The sequence below is a fragment of the Aptenodytes forsteri genome, unplaced genomic scaffold, assembly GCF_000699145.1.
Source record: "Aptenodytes forsteri isolate BGI_AS27 unplaced genomic scaffold, ASM69914v1 Scaffold405, whole genome shotgun sequence".
NCBI lineage: Eukaryota > Metazoa > Chordata > Aves > Sphenisciformes > Spheniscidae > Aptenodytes > Aptenodytes forsteri.
This window is the reverse complement of record NW_008795481.1, coordinates 324,896-344,371: the sequence shown is the minus strand read 5'-3', so window position 1 is coordinate 344,371 and position 19,476 is coordinate 324,896. Positions and strand designations below refer to the sequence as shown.

Here is a 19,476-nt window from a genome sequence, read left to right as displayed (position 1 = left end):
TCTCACAAAGATACATAGATCCAAATGGAAGAAGTATATTGTTGTCTGCACTTACTAATTCATGATACTCATTTTTCAATCCCATCCACCACTTATGCAAAGGTTTTTGTTGAAATTCAGCTCATATATTTTCATCTTCCCTGATGTCAATCAGCTGTTCTCACGAACTAATTGGAGGTGTTGCATTTTTATATCTTTAACAAATGGGTTCAAATCCCACTGAAACTGTATATATATATATATATGTATAAGTATACACGGTATTGGGTTTATATGGCAAGGTTTTGGTAGTGGGAGGGGCTGCATGGGTGGCTTCTGTGAGAACAGACCGGGGGCTGGCCCCATGTCACACAGAGCCAGTTCCAGTTGCCTCCTAAATGGAGCTACCGCGGGCCAAGGCTGAGCCAATCAGCAATGCTGGTGGAGCCTCTGTGATAACATATTTAAGAAAGGGTAAAAAAACACTGCACAGCAGCTGTGAGAGAGAGGAGTGAGAAAATATGAGAGAAACAACTATGCAGACACCAAGATTGGTGAAGAAGGAGGGGAGGAGGTGCTCCAGGCACTGGAGCAGAGATTCCCCTGCAGCCCCTGGAGAAGACCATGGTGACATAGGTTGTCCCCCTGCAGCCCATGGAAGACCACATTGGAGCAGATATCCACACTGCAGCCCATGGAGAGCCCACACCACAGCAGGTGGATGTGCCCTGAAGGAAGCTGCAGCCTGTGGAGATCCCACACCGGAGCAGGCTCCTGGCAGGAGCTGCGGCCTGTGGAGAGGAGCCCCCACTGGAGCATGTTTTCTTGCAGGACCTGTGGCCTGTGCGGGACCCACACTGAAGCAGTCCATTCCTGGAGGACTGCACCCTGTGGAGAGGACCCATGCTGGAGCAGTTCATGAAGGACTGTAATCCGTGGGAGGGACCCCACATTGGAGCAAGGGAACAGTGCGAGCAGGAAGGAGTGGCAGAGACGAAGTGTTATGAACTGACTGCAATCCCCATTCTCCATCCCCCTGCACTGCTCAGGGGGCGAGGAGGTAGAAGAGTCATGAGTGAAGAGGAGGGGGTGGGGAGAAAAGGTTTTTGGTTTTGTTCTTTATTTCTCACTACCCTACTCTGTTATTGATCAGCAATAAATTAAATTAATTTCCCCAAGTCGAGTCTGTTTTGTCTGTGATGATAATTGCTAAATGATCTCCCTGTCTCAACCCAAGAGCTTTTTTATCATATTTTCTCCTCTGGTCCTCCTGAGGAGGGGGAGTATAGAATGGCTTGGTGGCCATCTGGCAGCCAGCCAAGGTCAACCCACCACAAGTACAGAAGATTTTCATGGTCCCTCCCCATCTCATTACAAAGTATTGTAAAGATTCTACTGTTTCAAGGTCTTGTTTTTATGAAATTAACCACAACAATGACATCCTGTAGCACTTTGTGCATGTCTGGCTCCCACTTCTTTGCTTCAATAGCTTGCCTATGAACAATGCAGTGGATGAATTTCAGGTGTGGTGCTATCTGCGTAGCCTTACCACGCAATCCTTTTCTTACGCCAGCCAAAGCAGCCGCTCCACTGGTCGTTATACTTGCACAGCTTTTCCATAAAACATTTTTATTAAAGAAGGAGTTTACTGTTGAGAATATAGCTTCTCTGGTAAATCTCTCCTTTAGTGGCTCACAGAAAGTGGTTCTTCATGTATTTCCCTTATCGAAACAGAATCTAGCAAATACCATCAGCTGAGACATGTTAGAAACATCTGTACTTTCATCCAGCTGCATAGCAAGCCTCTCACACTGTGTAATTTGTACTGATACTTGTTTCTTCAAATCTTCAGCAATGTTGTCCATGCATCTTCCAACAGTGTTTGCTGACAAAGGAATGCATTTTAGTTTGCTGCTGTATTGCTTTCTGTGTATTATTTCAGCCATTTTTACCGTGGCAGGAAGAACAAGTGTTTCCCCAGTGGTATGTGGCTTTTTGTCTTTTGCTATGAAGTAAGAAACCTCAAAGGAGGCTTCTAAACATTTATCATTAAGTTCAGTGAAGTTTTGTAAACTACTGGATTGAATATCACACAGCTTGAAACACCGCTGAAAAAACTGTAGAGGTTTGTCTTCATGTTCTGGATGCTTAGTTTTTAAATGTCTTGCTAATTCTGATGGCTTCATCATTAGCTAACTTCTCAACGCACATTATATAGGGCAAGGTACTTCCTGTGCGTGTTGATCTGCATGGCCAGCTGTGTGCTTGAGTATTCTGACTGTATGTGCTTGTGTGTGTTTCTGTATATGCCTGAGGAGTATGTGCTCAGCCTCACTACCAGCTTGACCTCAGGAAAACAGAGCCACAGCATCCATGCATCATCAGGATAATGGATTCATCAACCTGTAGCAGTACAATCCTTAGATTATAGAATCTAATTAAGAAGAACAGTAAGTATAGAGACTGCTTTAAACAAGTATCATAAATACCATCTATGCTGGTGGTGTTTCAACAGGGTAGATTAGTTCTACATTTAATGAAATTATGTAACAATATACTAACATCTGTTAGTAGTTATTAACATACTACAGTACTGTCCTAATGGTACAAGTTGTTTGTACAATTAGACAATTGGACACAGATCATGTCAGCAAATTGCTTACAAAAATTATTCTTAATTTAGTTTCGGTTGACTATTAGTATGTTACAATTCATCCCATATGTAACAAACTACAGAACTTGCAGTTGTTTCATGCAACTTTCTATTGTCCTGGCAACCCATTCCAGGGAATGATCTTCGTTCCCAAGGCTAAGAGACCTGGAGTGACTCACATGCATATACCTATTGCACACCTCAAAAGTCAGGCCAAGCCTACCCTGTCTGGCAACTAATTGACAAGCTGACTGATACTGCTGCCATTCTAGCTGCTGTTTTTGATTCTACTGCTGCTGTATTCTCAATTACACTCAGGAATTATCTAGAAAGTACTGGACTAATCTTTTTCTCCAGGAAGGGGCAAAGTGAGCTGCTAAAGGGTAGATAATTTCTTCATGCTGCAGAAAATGTCCCTCCAGTTCCTGGGGTCATATTGTGTTGTGCACTTGGACCAGCAGAAAGTGCCAAATTTTGACATAAAGAAGGTCACCTTCAAGGTTCTATGCAGTGACCTAATGCCTGTCACCAAGTGTCACCATATCACATTCTGGGTGCAAAGAATGTCCTCCATTGCATTGTGTAGCCTTACCATCTCCGTGTTGATTTCTAGGCAGCCAATTTGAAGTCCATAGTGCAGATGGAGATGGAGGTCTCCCAGGCCATCTTCCAGACCGTCTACAACATCACAGAGATCAGATGGGTGTTAGCTGAACCTGAACTCCCCATCTTCATGGAGACAATTAACAAAGTACATATCCTCATATGCTGTTTATAGAGAGGCTACTATCAGTATATTGATTTCAAAAGCTACTCAACATGCTGCAAGTCCAGAGGGAGAAGTATGGGTGAAACATAGATTACAATGGCCATGTGTGTCAAGGAGCAGCAGGAGGAGCTGTTCCATAAGGGAAGGTGAGCCAGGAAGTTAGCATCACCACACGGCAGGCAGGGACAGTAAGGGCACTGGCAGGCATGCAGTCCCACAGCATATGAGCAAGGATAGCAGATAAGCTCTGTGATGGTAACTAGGGTCAGCTAGCAGTCCAGTGACTGCCAGACAAGTCCATAGTGATAAGGCATGTCCGAGATCAAGCCAGGAATTCAAGTCCACAGGTCAGGATCAGCATCCAGATCAGCTAAGCACATGTAAAAGCACAGGCATAGCTGCAGCATAGCTCAGGTAGAGACCAAGGGTGAGCGCCCAGCTTAGAAGAAGCTCCTGAAAATAAGGGGGGCCAAGCCCCACTGAGGCTTCTCACAGCAATTTGATTTAAGGTCAGGCAGCTGCACTGTGAAAGCTGTCTCTGAATCTAGGCAGCCAAAACCCCAGAAGCAGTGGAGAGGAAATGCACTCAAGGCCCTGACAAGTATGTACTACTGCAGTACCTGGGAACTTTATCAATAAGTCTATCCCAGTACCATTGTTCTACCATCTGGTGGTAACATGAATAATATCAGTGCTATTTAACACAAGTAAATTCCAAGGGTTTGACCAAGAAAACATTTTGTTTAAACAGAATTAACTACCACAGCTGATGGGTAGTTAAGTACATAAAGTAGTTCAGTAAATGTATAGAGAGTAAGTATACAGTGTACAGTATTCTGGGCTGTTTTAACAGGACCATAGCCACTAGATTAAGGGAAGTGATTCTCTCATTCAGCACTTTTTAAGACAGTATCTGGAATATTGCATCCAATATTCAGGGGTAATTTTATTTTTCTAGTGCAGATAATAAATCTGCAGATAACACTAGGCTTGGACTGGCCTCAAAGTTTTTGGAAGACAGATTCAGAATTCAAAATCATCTTGACAAACTGGAGATGCAGACTGAAAAAATATGGACAAATGCTTACAGATATGAATAAATATATGCATAAATACTGGATGGGGAAGAAGCTGTCAGCAGAACTGCGGAGAAGGATCTGGTGGGTACAGCAACAGTTGTGAAGACGATTGTAAGAAAGACAAATGGCATGCTGCGATATACAAACAGCAATTTTTGTTTGTTGTACAAATTAAGGTGTTGTACTGTTCTATGTAGCTCTATTAAGGTTGTGTTGCAGAACTGCCTTGTTCAGTTTAGAAGGAAGAAATCTGCAAAAGGGCTTACACATGCAAAAAATAACTCTGAAGATACAGGAATAAACTTTTCTCCATGTACATTATGGAGAGGGCAAGGAGTGGCAGGCTTCATAATTACAAAGTCAGATCCTTTTTACGATTAGAGTGTTAAAACTTAGAGAAAAAAAAAGTCACATATATTCTCATTGCACACTTTTTAGAAGAGTTTGAACAAGAAACTGCAGGAATGTCACAGGGAAAGTTGATCCCGCCTTTGAGAAGAGAAATGAATGAAAGCACAACTTTACTCATTTAACTACGTAGAAGTCTACTAAAAATCCATTTGTTTCCATTTCATCAGTCTGGGAGAAAATCTTTCCCTGCTAATTAGGCCGTTCAGTTTGTCTTTTGACTTTGTGTACTGGAGTCTTTGGTACTTAATAATACCTCATAGTCACAGAGGAAATTATTTAGTTAATTTCAAAATATGCCACATTGCTGGGCAGATACAAACAACTCCATTTTACAGATGCACTGATAAGTTAGCAGATGACTCAAAACCACAAGTTACATCAGGATCAAAGACAGGAGTGGAACTTGACATCTCCAGAATCCTGAGTTTAGGCCTTAACTACTGAAACACAGCGCAACAGCTGGAGATACTGAACAGGATGAAAAGGGTATGAAGAGAAGACATAAAATGAAAACCTAGTGGAAATACAGAGCAAGGAAATTGAGGGTTCTGCTTGGGAGAGATGAGGTCACTTTTTTTTTTTTTTAAATATGTCAGTCCTCTTTGCATTTCACAAGCATTATTTGTGATATTGCAAATAGTATCAAGTATGATCTAAAACACAAATAGGGACAGCAGATTTGGGGACTGAACAGAAGAGAAGAATTTTTATGACTGATGACACTTCAGTATCTGGTCCACAGCTGTAACTAATGGTAAATAATATGGACCTACTTCTATCCAAAAAAATATTGAAAAACAGTATTCTTGCTGACACCTTCTAAAACATTGCCAATGGCCATGGAATTCCTATAGTTTCTAATTTAACTGTAAACACTACGCTTCTGCATAATTTTTTTTTTTTTAAAATATGTCAGTCCTCCTTTGCATTTCACAAGCATTATTTGTGATATTGCAAATAGTATCAAGTATGATCTAAAACACAAATAGGGACAGCAGATTTGGGGACTGAACAGAAGAGAAGAATTTTTATGACTGATGACACTTCAGTATCTGGTCCACAGCTGTAACTAATGGTAAATAATATGGACCTACTTCTATCCAAAAAAATATTGAAAAACAGTATTCTTGCTGACACCTTCTAAAACATTGCCAATGGCCATGGAATTCCTATAGTTTCTAATTTAACTGTAAACACTACGCTTCTGCATAATTTCTTGTTGTGGCATTACAGTTAAAAAATACATGTTGAGACACAAGTCTGAGTTTTGGTCAAGTAACTATTGCATTTTAACAGTCATGACTCAAGTGATTCTGCATCAGAAGAACTTAATCTACATGTGAAATATAATTGATTCTGCCTGTTAACCCCATAATCTCTGAAATTGAAGGCCCTTTTCACCTCACAGTTTAGCACCCATCATTTAGGTTATAAGGCTTAGTTCTATTTTACTGTCACCAAGCACGGAACTTAGCCTGAGTTTGCCATAAGTAGATATTAGTGAACAACTCCACATCTCACATAAGGTTGTCTCTCGTCAGAATTGGATCTGTAGGGCTAATGCAGTAAAACACAGGACATAGCTTTTGTATTATTAAATTCACCACTTTTGTTTATGTTGAATATGAAAGGGGATTTTTTTGTTCTACTGATTTCTCAGAATCAGAACTGAATTTTAAAGTAAATATCCTTTTAAATCAGCCTGTAAGCAATTGTAAAAGACAAAGTAGGTAGCCAGTACTTTAAAGAACTATGGAAACTGGTTTTCTAGGATGTATTTCGGAAGGTGGTGCACTGTGAAGAAGCAAGAACAGAGTTGGTACATACTCAGTTCTAACAGAGTCCCTCTGGCAGTCTGCTGGGCTCAGACATTTCATTTGTCTATTTCTTCATTTAGTTTCTCTGTCTATAGCTTGAACCACAATATTTTTTATTTTTATGTACTGCATTTTCATCTTCCTAAAAGCTTTATAGGGGCAAGCATCTATTTTGTCCTTACAGCAGCCACACAGCCTGCTATTGAGGACACATGCTAAGTGTGTCTGCTTATTCAGGGAACATGTTTTTATTCTTTCTTGCCCTCCTTCATTTTAAATAAAAGTTTCAGAGGCTAGGGCTTGCTTTTCTGAATGGAAACAATGCCTTACGGGTGCTTTGGGATGGTTTCACAGTTAATGTCTGAATCTGTAAAAAGATATACAACTACAAAAAATCTTTTTTAATATGAGTCTTTACCCTGTTGCATAGAAAAAAGTTCAAGTTCTCACTAGTACAGTAACTGCAACAAACTACAAAATCATTAACAATAGCCTGAAGTGATATTATAATTAAGCCTGTTTATTCTTAGAGATTTTGCCCAGTGAAGCAATAAAATGAGACATTAAAGTAACATAGAAAATAAAACAAGACATTCATGTAGGGCAGAATTATGCCCAGGGAAACTCAGGAAAACAAGGTGGGTGTTTTGTAGTTTCAGCTTCAATGTCTTCTCCTCCCATCTTTACTTTAAATTCTTTCTCCTTCTCCTGGCTTTCTTGCCTAATCTTCTCTACCCTCCTATCTTCATTCTCAGACTTCCCTTCTCTAGTACCTGAAACCAACCCCTTTTCTGTCATCAAGGCTACCCTTCCTGTCTACTTCCAGGTCTGAGTATACTCTTCTTCTTGGACGGATTGATGAATCTTCAGTTTGAAGGATCCACACAGGTCAGGCTATCCCACCTTTTTTCTCATCATCTTTAACAAATTCAACCAGGTAACTGAACTATCACACGTTGAGCCAGTCCATGGTTACAACCTTTTGTCTTTCCCCTTCTTCCTGCCTCCTCTGAACCTAAAGTCTTTTGACTGATGTTAGTGGTTAGAAGTATCAGTGACTTTTCTGTCCTTTTTCCTGAATAAAGATGTTGAACAAGTGGCCCAGAGAAGCTGGAAGAACAGGTTGCCCAGGGAAGTTATGGATGCCCCATCATTGGAAGTGTTCAAAGTCAGGTTGGACAGGGCTTTAAGCAACCTGATCTAGTTGAAGATGTCCCTGACCATGGCAGGGGGGTTGAACTAGATGATCTTTAAAAGGTTCCTTCCAACCCTAACCATTCTGTGACTCTATGATTCTATGTACCTGATGGACTGAAGGTAGATGAGAGAGCAAGTATTTGGTGGAAAAAAAGGTGGTGAAAAGTTCCCATCTGCACATGTGACTAAGAGTCTTTGAGAGCACTTTTGCCCCAGAAGGAGTCTGTCTGTGTCACCCATGGGGCAGTTAGAACACCCTGCTAGATCCCTGACTGGCAGCTCCAATTCTGGGCTGTTTAAAATGAATTTATCCTGCTGTCAGTCCTCCCATCCACAATGGAAAACATTATGGCTCTCAGGTTATCCTGCCTCCAGTTTTCTGAATTTTCCAGTGAAGCAACAAGCTCTCGCAGTGCTATGGTGTTCTGATGTTTTCAAAACAAATTTGTGCTTTTGACGGTTACCAAAACTATTACTAACCTTTGGCAAACAGTCTTTCATATAAATGAGACTTTCTTTCATATTGCTTTAATCCACAAATCACACTGGCCACTGGTAGTACCATCGGTGACCATTTGAGGTAGAAAAGCTTGTTACACAAGTTTATTTTTAAAACTAAGTACAGTCTCTTTGTAAGTGATAACCTTTCCACATGAGTTTTCAAGATGGCCAGTGACATTAACATTGCTGCATCATGTTTTTCTAATGATCTTTTTTTCATTTAATTACATAAAGCTGGCAATTTTTATGTGGTCTATGATACATACATATTTTTGGAAGGCTGAAACTGGAATATCAATCTATGAAGCTAAACTTCACCCTACCAAACTGTTGCAGGGAAATTTACTATTCACACAATGTAGAAGATCAAAGTCTCAATTCAATTTCACTTCAGGACAGATATTAAGAAAATAATTTTCTGAAATCTGCCTAGATTCCTAACCGTCTTGAATGTATAAGAAATGCCTGCAACAACATCTGTCAAACACACATCAATGCACTTAATAATTTCACATTTCTTTGAATCATATATCTATTTAAATCTAAGAGGTATGTAAAAGATAGTTGCCATTAAACATTTTTATGGGAACAGCTGGAAGGCATGCCCAACACTGTATTCTTTTCAATGTGCTGATCAGTGTTACATCTGGAAAAGCTAATGCACTGTATAAGAAAGAGAAAGAGTCTGTCACAGAGAGAAAAGCCAGAGGTCCTCTCACTACTTTGTGGACTCAAGAGAGCAGAGCTGTCATCTGTGCCTTAAAGATAAGAAGGGAATCAGTCGATAAGGATTACTTGTGACGTCTCCCCCACACACACCCCCTAAACCCTCTTCCTGCTTCTGTAGTTAGAAAAAGTTTACAGGGGGACTTTTTGTCTTCACTTTCGGTAGTTGATAAAGGCGTCTTCAAAGAAACTTATGTGCTAGCAGGAAAAACAACTGCATGTATACAGCACCATATTCTTGTATACGTGAATACTTCACGTATTCAGCTCACAAGATCCCCAAAGCTCGACAGGCTGTATATTCAATAAAGATGTCAGACTGCACACTGCCATCATGCAATCCCCTCCAAGGTAGACCTTTTTCAAGGCTTAAATGCATATACAGACATTACACTGTCCTGTGGCACCTAACCTGAAGAAGACTTTCGTATCTAATTGGTAGTGTGGAAAATGTAAGATATGCTTCCCTGGCTTATTGCTGCCAGATGCAAATGTGCTCTGTCCTTACTCTGATAGATGCAAGAAACTCTGCTTGAAAAGGTACATAACTACAGTATCTGAATTACTCAGCTTCAGCTAATGACCACAGTCAAACAGATTTTTCTGAAGTGTGGGTCATATAATTTTAGATAAAATATGTCTTATATCTGGATATCTCAGAGCACAGGCACAGAGAGAACATCTATGTGAAATAAATCCACATTCTCTCCAGAGAGAGACATGAATTTCAGAATAAATAAAAGTTTTAACAACTTGATTCTCTCCATAACAGTTCAACTTTCCTACTGAATTATTTAACCAACTCTGTTGCAGCAGAATGCTACTCAGGAGCATACTCTTCCAATGGAAACCAACAGTAGTGTCTGTTAGATCCAGTACGTAATGTTATTATGGTCTGTGATGACTTAGGAGAGGGAACATCACTTCCATGCCAGATCTTGCAAGACAGCTTTCTCAGCATCACAGCACCACTGAAACATGTACTAATTCAAAGACCCATGCTCTTCACTGAGAAAGTGATGTGCATTTCATTTCCTGAAACATCCTATGCACACTTATAATAAGGTTGTGATCCAACTACTTTTCAGGATGTGTCCTGATTAGTTTACAAGGTCTGGAAAAAAATCATCCATATACACATTGAAAGTATTTCTAGATAGTGTGTGTCGGACAATCCATATCGTGTGGCAGTATCAATGTAACATTTTGTCAAATTATGTGGTAAAATTACATTTAATGAACAGGAAGTATAGGACCTGTTTAAAAGATACTGGTTCATGAAAACATGTTAACTCCAACCATATCCCATCGGCATATTGACCAAAAGGTTTTTTTGGTCTTCTCAAGTTTCATTTTAAAACTGAATACTTCAACCAAGGTTTTATTACTTGCTTTAATTTAAATTACATCGTGTTCAAAATAATCATAGCCATTTTATAATCAAAATGCTTGCCCAGATAAATTTGAAAGCCTAGATAGTGTTCATTAGAGAAAATAGAAGTAAAATTAACTTAATTACTTAAAGCTCGGGAGCTGTTAGATGCTGTAATTATGAAGATTGAAGAGTTCAGACACATAGATAAAACAGATAAATAAACTGCATATTGTCATGAAAAAATTTGTACACTCAGTTTACAAAGATATCTCTACTGTAAGATCACTTATAGTTAAACCTAGTCAGGTTGCTACACACACTTGCATACCATTTCTTTGTCTATACTATCAGTGCAACTACTGAAAAGCATTTGTGAGGGAGTACTAGAACTGTAGCTATTGTGAGAAAAGATGTAAAGCAGGGAAGAGTGGAAAAAGCTCAAAGGCAAATGTGGCAGAAACACATGGAAGACTTAAAGCTACATTGAAACAAAGGATTATAAAGGCTGAACTTTGTTACATATTCCCATTTCTCAGTTTGCACAAAGATTTGTGATTTGGCTAGCTGTAAATTAATTTAGGCCACAATGAACAAAGCACCTCTGTATCTGTTGGACAGTATGGATCACAGTAATGCTCCTCCCAGTGATGCAAGAGTTGTGACTACCAAAAGAGTGTCTTGCTACTTCCACTAAGTCAAATCTCAATCATTTATGCAAGAAGTATTTGCAAATTGGATTCTGTTGTTAAGCTGAAGGGAAGTGACCTATTGCAAGGAAAGAAAGGTCAGCAAGGACCTTCTTTGCAGTAAGCAAGGACATTTTTTCCAGTATTTAGAGCTGTTTGGTAAATGTAGAAATATATAGCTACCAGTGACCTGAGAGGTAGAAAGAACTGGGAGTAACTGGTTTCAGCCATATAAGAAGTCTGTTGTCACAGTATAATCAAAGATGTTAAGAAATTATGCAAGCACTACAGGAATAGGGAAAAAATCAGATTGATGAAGGTGGGAAGAAGATTTGGACTTTAGGAGACAGACCAAAGGTTTGGGAAGCTCTGAACAACTGAACAGGTATCTAGTTATTTTCAGACTAGTGAACCAAGACATCATATTCCTCTGAGAGACTAGCAAGGTGGGGAGGTAAACAGTTCTGCTTGTTTCAGTCATTTTGGAAGCTGACACCAAACCAGTCCCCATCATCTTTCTCAGCTTCCAGCTGCCACTTGAGAAGGTCTCAACTTCCAACGTCCACAACTCAGTTTTTATTGTCTCAGGGAAGTGATCCTGGTTCCCAGTCCTCAAAGCAGAGAAACTTCCCTCCCAAATCTTTCCAGTATGCATCCTTAAGGAAGCAAAGACACACAGGCTGGCCATCATCTGAGAAGCAACAAACAACTGTAAATAGAACCATTAATGGACGATTTCTTTTATGCCTCTTAATGCAAAAGAAGAAGAATCAGAAGTGGATTTGTGTTTACCCCTTGAATAGACTTTTGGATGCAGATGAGAGAGAGCAAAAAGAAAGTCAGCGCATTGGCCTGTCTTTTGTGGGAGGAGGAGCACTAAGATCCATAACTCACACTATCTTGCAATAGGCAGAGGCCTCCAGGCCCCGGAGCAGCAGGTTGAAACAGGCTAGTAGCGGTGAGAATATCAGACCAAAACAGGCTTGTTGGGTGGGCAGGATAGTAAGGCTTTTGGAGAGAAAAGAAGCAGCAAATAGTTGAGAAGAGGCTGGGGGAGATAGAGAATCACATACTTCTGTTTGAAAAGATTTCAGTGCAGCTTCAAGAGACAGAAAGACACATGGGTCACAGGGAGAGGCAGAAGGGAACAAAAAATATGGTTTTATGAGAAGTAGAGGTGTTAGGAAGAGAAGGTGGGTGGAGATTTGCAGAAATGTATCCGTTTCCCTCCCTCCCATTTTCTTTAAGGGCGTTTTTCTCAGAGCTTTTCCTCTCTTTTCTCCTCCCCACAGCAATCAGCCAAGCTGGGAAGAAGAGATTGTCTCTCAACTTAGTAGTGTGTCTTGGCACAGAAGACTGATAGTAAATAAGTAAACAGAGTTGACAACTGTAGTAACCGCAGGAGCAAAGCCTGCTCAGTGAAAAGGATGAGGACTCTTCCAGAGGTAAGGAAATGTGTCTGTTTTGCAGTCTGCTGAGGTACCTTCGTTGCACCCCTCTCTTTTTCTTCCCCTGTCACAGCTACACTGCTTATTGCCCTAGGGAACTGGAGCAGTCGAGTTTTTGACAGTTTGTATCCAGAAGGGCCTTGTCCAGGTCTCAGAATTAATGACGTGGGATATGGTGCGAGGATTTAGGGGTTCTTGCCCTTCCTGTTAGTCATCCTAATGGCCATTCTGAGGCTGTATTCAGATCTGTTTGAAGCACTGACCAACAAGTAGTAGTAGTAGTAGTAGTAGTAGTAGTAGTAGTAATAATAATAATAATAATAATAATGTGATTATTTGAATCTTTTATTGTATCCCCATTTTTTCAACAATTTCTTTTAAGACAGTACTTATGCAGAAACATGCAAATTTTTTCCCCACAAATAATTGTGGGTAAACATGGCATAGTTTTCTGAATTTGAGAATGACATGGTAAGTCTAATTGCTCCCCATGTAGTGTGGTGTCCTTTTCCTGATTTGATGTCTTACATAAATAACCAGTAAAGTGTTAATTGCATATTTACAGACAAATCGCACTGAACTGAACTGTTAGCTCAGGGTTGCTAAAATGTACAAAACATTCAAGGACAATAAAGAAAAGTAAAGTTTTCTATGTAACTAAATAATATCAAAAAAGAAATGTGTATTTTTTGTTATGTTGAGAGCTGTTCAGTATTGCAAGAGCTGTGGCTGGAATGCAAATGGTCCCTTTATATTTATCTTGTCTGCATTTTTCTGGCTGAAGAATTTGCAGAAGTGTTTGGTTTGTATATCCATTCTCATATTTCTGCGTGATAAAGATCAGACAACAATCATAATTTTAAATAGTTATTGGCCATGGTTATGCTTCAAACTTTTTTAGTAGTCCAGAATATAATTCAGCAAACTTTCTGTTTAGTTTCTCATGTTAGCACTATATTTTGAACAGAGGCTAAAATATTATTTCTCAAATGGCATTTAATGTGCTCAATTTCTGTGCTTAAGTGATTTGCTGACAAAAGATAAATTTAAGAAAATGTTGATGTTTTTGTGAGTATTGGGGCATTAGTCTGAAAACATGTCATCCACACGACCAATGCGATAAACACAGTTTGAGTAACAGCCAAAGTCGGTAATTCATGAATAATCTACTGGCTGAAAAATAATACCCCTAAATTGTCTCATAAATAGTTATGAAAAATAACTTCAGTTCTCCCTGCCTTTGATCTCATTTTAATTTACTTTATTTTCGTAAAAGTTAGATGCTTCTTTTTCTGCAACAGCTCTAAAGACTGGGAAAATGCAAGGTGAGGAAGAATTAAGCAGAGGAACTTCAACCTCCCTGCAGAGTATAGGAATGGCTCACAAACAGAAAGAGGGAGATGCTGAAGGAGAATCAAATTCTTTGGCTGATTTAGTTGCATCAAACAGTTCTTGCTTTAGTTATAAGAGTACCTGTCAAGATTCTGCTGGCCCAAGTCATGCTCGCATTTGAATCGGATGATTTGTGTAGTACATACATTCAAAATTATTCATTTTATAATTGAGGACAATTAGAAGTCAGCTTTTAGTGATTTTACAGGCATTTGATCTCACTTAGCTACAGTGAAGCCACGTAAATTTGAGCACTTGCACACTCTTAAAAGAAAAGCATGAAAGAACTGACACTGTACTGGAAATTGCATTAATCTTCAACTTCATGCAAATACTAATCATTCTTCTCACTTACTCATAAGTGAGGCCCATATGGAAAAGCTCTGTCAGAGATTAAAGGCTCTTCATCCTTTTCCACAGGCTTGTTCAAACTATTCACTTGTCTCTTTATATGGAGCATGCTGGATGAGGCAACAAAGCCTTAAAACATACCACAAAAAAGTGCTTCTGCTTCTTGCAAGCTATGTAATGTTCCTGCATCCTGTGCCCTGGAAGTTTTTATATCCTACCTCCAGTTCCATCTATCCTTGACAAAAGATCACTGAATTAGGAAGGGCTCTGTATTTCAGTGCCTGTGTTCTGTGAAGCACTTAGTCCATTTATGGCACAAAAGTAAGTTCATACTAGATAAAGAATCTGACAGGGATATTGTCCAGGTCAGTATCTGTATAAGACTACTGAAAGAGCAGGTATTTGTCTGTCTAGATTTCTTTAAGCTGTTGTCATGAAAAAGATATAAGGGACAACTAAGTATGACCGCCCTCCTCTTTTTTCTTTATTTATGTAGGTCCACAAGTTCTCTCAAAACCAGCCCCAGTAACAGAGGCAAGATTAGAAAGAGATTCCTTATGGAAGGTGAAGTGTTTGAAGAACACTTTTTATCCTTATGGCTCACATAACACAGACCTTAATCCAGTTTCTAAGTAGAGGTACACAACCAATTTCCACTCCCCTGTCTCTTCTCTTGGGGTATGCTATTCTTTTGGGGTGTGCTTTTCTCAGCCAGGTACTTCTCTAGATGTCTCACGTTAGAGTCTTGAGGGGGACAGTCTAGTTCTCTTACAGATTTTTAAAAATCTATTGTTTAATGCATTTTCCATTTCAAAAGGAACATAATGTATAGGCCTGATATAGACCTACTGATAACCAGAAGTTTGGCAGAAATTGCAGTGACAGTCTTGAAATACAATTTCTTGTTAGTCTCTCAACAGCCATGCCATTTAGTACTCAAAAGAGAGAAACAGATGTCCTCTGATAACATCAGACCACAGAATTGCAAAATTATAAATATTTCATAGTAGCAATAGACCAGATTTTCGGTGTGAAAAACAAGAAGTCTATTGCAACAGAGAAGTCAGGAGCATTGTGAATGTAAATCATTCACTCCCTCCTAAATGGTGAGAGAAGAGGGCTCGCACATTGAAGAATACTTTTTCTTCTTCCTTTTCAGCCAAGCAAATTTTCTTTCGCTCACTTCCCTGCCATACTGTTAGGTCGTGACACTTACTCTCTGCTTGAGGAGTAAAAGCTAAAGTGTTTTACTACAGGGGCATATGAAAGGAATTTGGATTTCCTCCTTTATATTTCCTACACTGTACTTTGCCAGTATGGTCATGTTCTGTATCTAGCACCTTTTAATGCCAATATTCACTTGTATGTACTTGCTTTCCACTTAATTATTCTGTATCCTGCCTAAAGAAGTCAGCAAAATAGGATTTTAAAGGGAGAAAAGCAATTAGGTATTTAACCCTTGTTAGCAGTTTCCATGAGTCAAGTAAGCTGACATATGCTTTTGAGAGGCTTCTGTTAATTATTGAATAAAATGCACATTTGAAAGATATGAAATGATGAGGTCTGTTTTTCTATTTCTTTCTGTGTTTTCTGTTCTGTTAATGTTTTTTTGTACAGGAATTGTACATAGGATATTAGGCAAGATGATTAACAGCAGACTCATTCATTTCCTTAGCCTTTCCTCAGGTGAAGGGATATATGCTGTGAGGTACTTAATTCTTGTAGGTTTTTGCTTCATTTCTTCTTGTGATTTTTGTAAAGGTCTATGTTTTCTGTTTCTGTGGCAGAGAAGATAGATACCGAGCATGGTGACAAATGCAGTTTAGCTGCTGCATGTAAGGGAGCAGTAAGGGCACACAAGGGAAGACAATCTAGAACCTCAGAGTCATGACAAGGCAGGCAAGAAGTAATGACTTTACCAGCAAGTGGTGCACCCCCATGGTACGGAAATGAGGGGGGTAAGGAAGGTCTGGTGACAGTAGCCAGGGTCAACCAAGAGTGTAGATTGCCAGGCAAGTCCTTTGTGAGGAGGCAGGTCCAAGGTCAAACCTGCAGAATCAAGTCTGTAGGTTAAGGTCAGGATCCAGATCAATGGGGTACATGGCCAGCCATAGGCATGGCTGCTGCTGCTGCTGCATAGCTCAGATGGAGATCACACATGAGAGCTGCAAAAAGCAGCTCCCAAGTGAAGGAGTGGGCACCTCCACCGAGGCTGCTTTTAGCTTTTTCTCAAAGAGCTCCAAGGCCTGTCAAGGTTTCTCAAACAGCTTTCTTTTATCAGAGAACCAGGCTTGAGCACAGGGAGCTAAACTTGAGGCTGTGGGGACAGTACAGGCCAGGCCCTGACACTGGCATGTAAGACTCTCAAGGTAGCACTTCCATCAGCTTTCATACCTATGAGATTTACTCCTTGCTTGCTATACTATTTCTTCTCTATCTCTCTTCCTCCCAGGTTTTCCATTATCTTGGTTTTTTCCCTTCTGCCTCCTTTTTCTCACTGTATATTCTTATTCAGTTATTTCACTTTTCATTTTTTCAGTTCTTTCCCTTTCTTATATTACCAGCATCTATTCCCATGTCTGTTCTCTTGTAATCTGCTGTTCTCCAGTCTTACGCACATCAAAGTAGGTAGAAGCAGTGGACACACACAGTAAATGTAATTTTATCTAACTTTATCCAGGTAGATGTTAGGGGTGTATCCTAACACAGTCATCTAGCTTCGTTTGCAGTCAATGGAGAAAAAGACAGGTAACTCCGGAGGATGCTTCAACTCATCCTAAGACAGATGTCTAAAACAGGAGCTGTACTCATAAGGTGCCTTCTCCACTGACTAAAAAGTCACACCTAGATTATGAACACAATTAAATTTAAGTGAGATAAAACCTGTCTATATATAAGATCTTCTCTGTGACTTACAGCTTGCTGCCATTTTTAGAATAGGGCAAATCTTTTCTCCCACTCGAACTGGACTAGAGGGCTTAGGATGCAGGAGTTATTTCTTCAGGAGAGATCTGAAATTAGTGCTCAGGTTGCCACACTGTAACAGAATAAAGAACCACCAGTCCTAGCCATCCTGTTATTAGCTTTATGGGCTCAAAAAGGCTTTGATATCTTCAGGAGGTATATGCAAAGTGATCCATAAACCAGAAGGAACTCTGGAGGGACAGGCCTCCTTGTGGCAAGCTGGCTTTTTGATGCATAATTCATAACACCGTGCAACAGCTGTAGCTGGAAAAGACAAGGAGACAAAGGAGATGAGAAAGCCCCCGGGAGTACAGTCACCTAGATGACTTGGACAACTGTTGGTATTCTGGCACTAGTCCTGTGGGTGATTTTCTGGTAGATTAGGTGGAAGATGGAGTATATGACCAGTGCTAACTTTAATATGAATATTTCTTTCTTCATTTTTTCTGTTTGTCTCATTTTTCTCTCTTCAGACCTGTGACCAGGAGCTGAGAACAGGTGCAAAGAAAGAACGATGCCTTCAGGGGAAAAGCCTACTTCTGTGTACACTTCTTCTCAGTACTCTCCTTGGCTTTACACTGCTTATCACCTACATCATGATGACTTGTGGTCTAGGTATAATATGGGATATCCTTTTGCCTGCTTCCTCATCCACCCCATTTGTAAGACACCTTTCTCTCCTATCTGCCTCCATTGTGGATGGCTTAGCATCTCTGTTAAGAATCAGAGTTTAAGAATCTCAAAGAATCATAACACAAGTTGTAAAAAAGGTACACTGTTCTGCCTCTTCCTTGGGTCATAGTGGGGAGAGATCTCCACGCCTGTCCTCCTCTTCTGCTTGCCATTTAATATGCCTGGGCCCAGTTTTGACGGAGAGCATCATTATGTTGTCTTGCATCTCATCATCGTGTCATGCTCTGTCTGTAGTCACCTCCAGGAAACTGGACTGAATCTGAGATTTGGAGCTCCTCCTCCACCTTTCTATCTCTGACTTAATAAGTCTAGTCCTAGTTTTCTAGCACAAAGCAGTGCAGTCATAGTGTAGAAAGAAAAGTCATAGTCTCTTTCTAATGGGGGAGCTGTGAGCATAGACCAGAAATATTGATTTGCCTTTCAAATTTGCTAAACAGCTATCTGCAGAATGGTCCATGTAAATTATGCATATGGAATGCTCAGTACTGAAGGTGCACTTATATTGGTGGATACAGACATTCCCTGCTCCAAAATAAACATTGACTCTTTAACTAGCATTTTTCTTTAGCCCCTGTTACGTGTTGGAGACTCTTCACTACAGAGACCAAGGAAAAACTGTTAGTTTAGATCTTGTCAATTTCCACTCTGCCTACCTTCTCCCATGTCAACTGTTGAAACCATAGTATGGAAAGTCTTACTTTCATTTACAAGTGGCTTATTTCAGTTAATAATTGATCTGATCTGATGTTGATACACGACACTGAACCCAAATGAGAACACATACCCAGTGATTCACAGTAGTTTAGATAAAGGGAGTTTTAGATCAAAGCAAGATGTACTAGAAAGTCTTTGTCCTGTTTTAACAAATGTCATTGCTGAGAAATGTTTCCCATGCTTGAACCTGAAAGGAGGTTGTAGCGAGGTGAGTGTCAGTCTCTTCTCCCAAGTAACAAGTGATAGGACAAGAGGAAACGGCCTCAGGTTGCTCCAGGGGAGGTTTAGATTGGATATTAGGAAAAATTTCTTCACCGAAAGGGTTGTCAAGCATTGGAACAGGCTGCCCAGGGAAGTGGCTGGGTGACCATCCCTGGAGGTATTTAAAAGACTTGTAGACATGGTGCTTAGGGACATGGTTTAGTGGTGGACTTGGCAGTGTGTCCTGATTTTGACTGAGATAGAGTTCATTTTCTTCCTAGCAGCTGGTACAGTGCTGTGTTTTGGGTTTACCATGAGAATAATGTTGATAACACAGCGATGTTTTAGTTGTTGCTAAGCAGTGCTTACACTAGTCAAGGACTTTTCAGCTTCTCATGTCCTGCCAGTGAGAAGCTGGGAGGGGGCACAGCCAGGACAGCTGACCCAAACTGGCCAAAGGGATATTCCATACCATATGACGTCATGCTCAGTATATAAACTGGGGGGAGTTGGCCGGGGG

At 40.1% G+C, this 19,476-nt stretch overlaps 2 protein-coding genes across 6 annotated transcripts in view; one reads left to right on the top strand and one right to left on the bottom strand.

Moving 5' to 3' along the window:
* The window catches only part of LOC103900577 (taste receptor type 2 member 40-like), a 14,874-nt gene extending 6,404 nt beyond the window's left edge, over positions 1-8,470 (bottom strand). The window contains 2 exon segments of the mRNA XM_009281278.2: positions 3,225-3,310; positions 8,386-8,470. Coding sequence (XP_009279553.2) covers positions 3,225-3,310; positions 8,386-8,470 — 171 coding nt within the window.
* Positions 8,471-12,135: 3,665 nt separating this feature from the next.
* The window catches only part of LOC103900568 (kell blood group glycoprotein homolog), a 25,136-nt gene continuing 17,795 nt past the window's right edge, over positions 12,136-19,476 (top strand). For 2 of the 5 annotated variants that reach the window (XM_019472596.1, XM_009281274.2), the window contains exons 1-3: positions 12,136-12,386; positions 12,486-12,638; positions 17,822-17,963. In XM_019472596.1, coding sequence (XP_019328141.1) covers positions 12,621-12,638; positions 17,822-17,963 — 160 coding nt within the window. In that variant the 5' untranslated portion in view covers positions 12,136-12,386; positions 12,486-12,620. Of the gene's footprint in view, positions 12,387-12,472; positions 12,639-14,880; positions 15,023-17,821; positions 17,964-19,476 lie in introns of those variants that run through there. The other 3 variants (XM_019472595.1, XM_019472597.1, XM_019472594.1) reach the window with 3 other exon arrangements.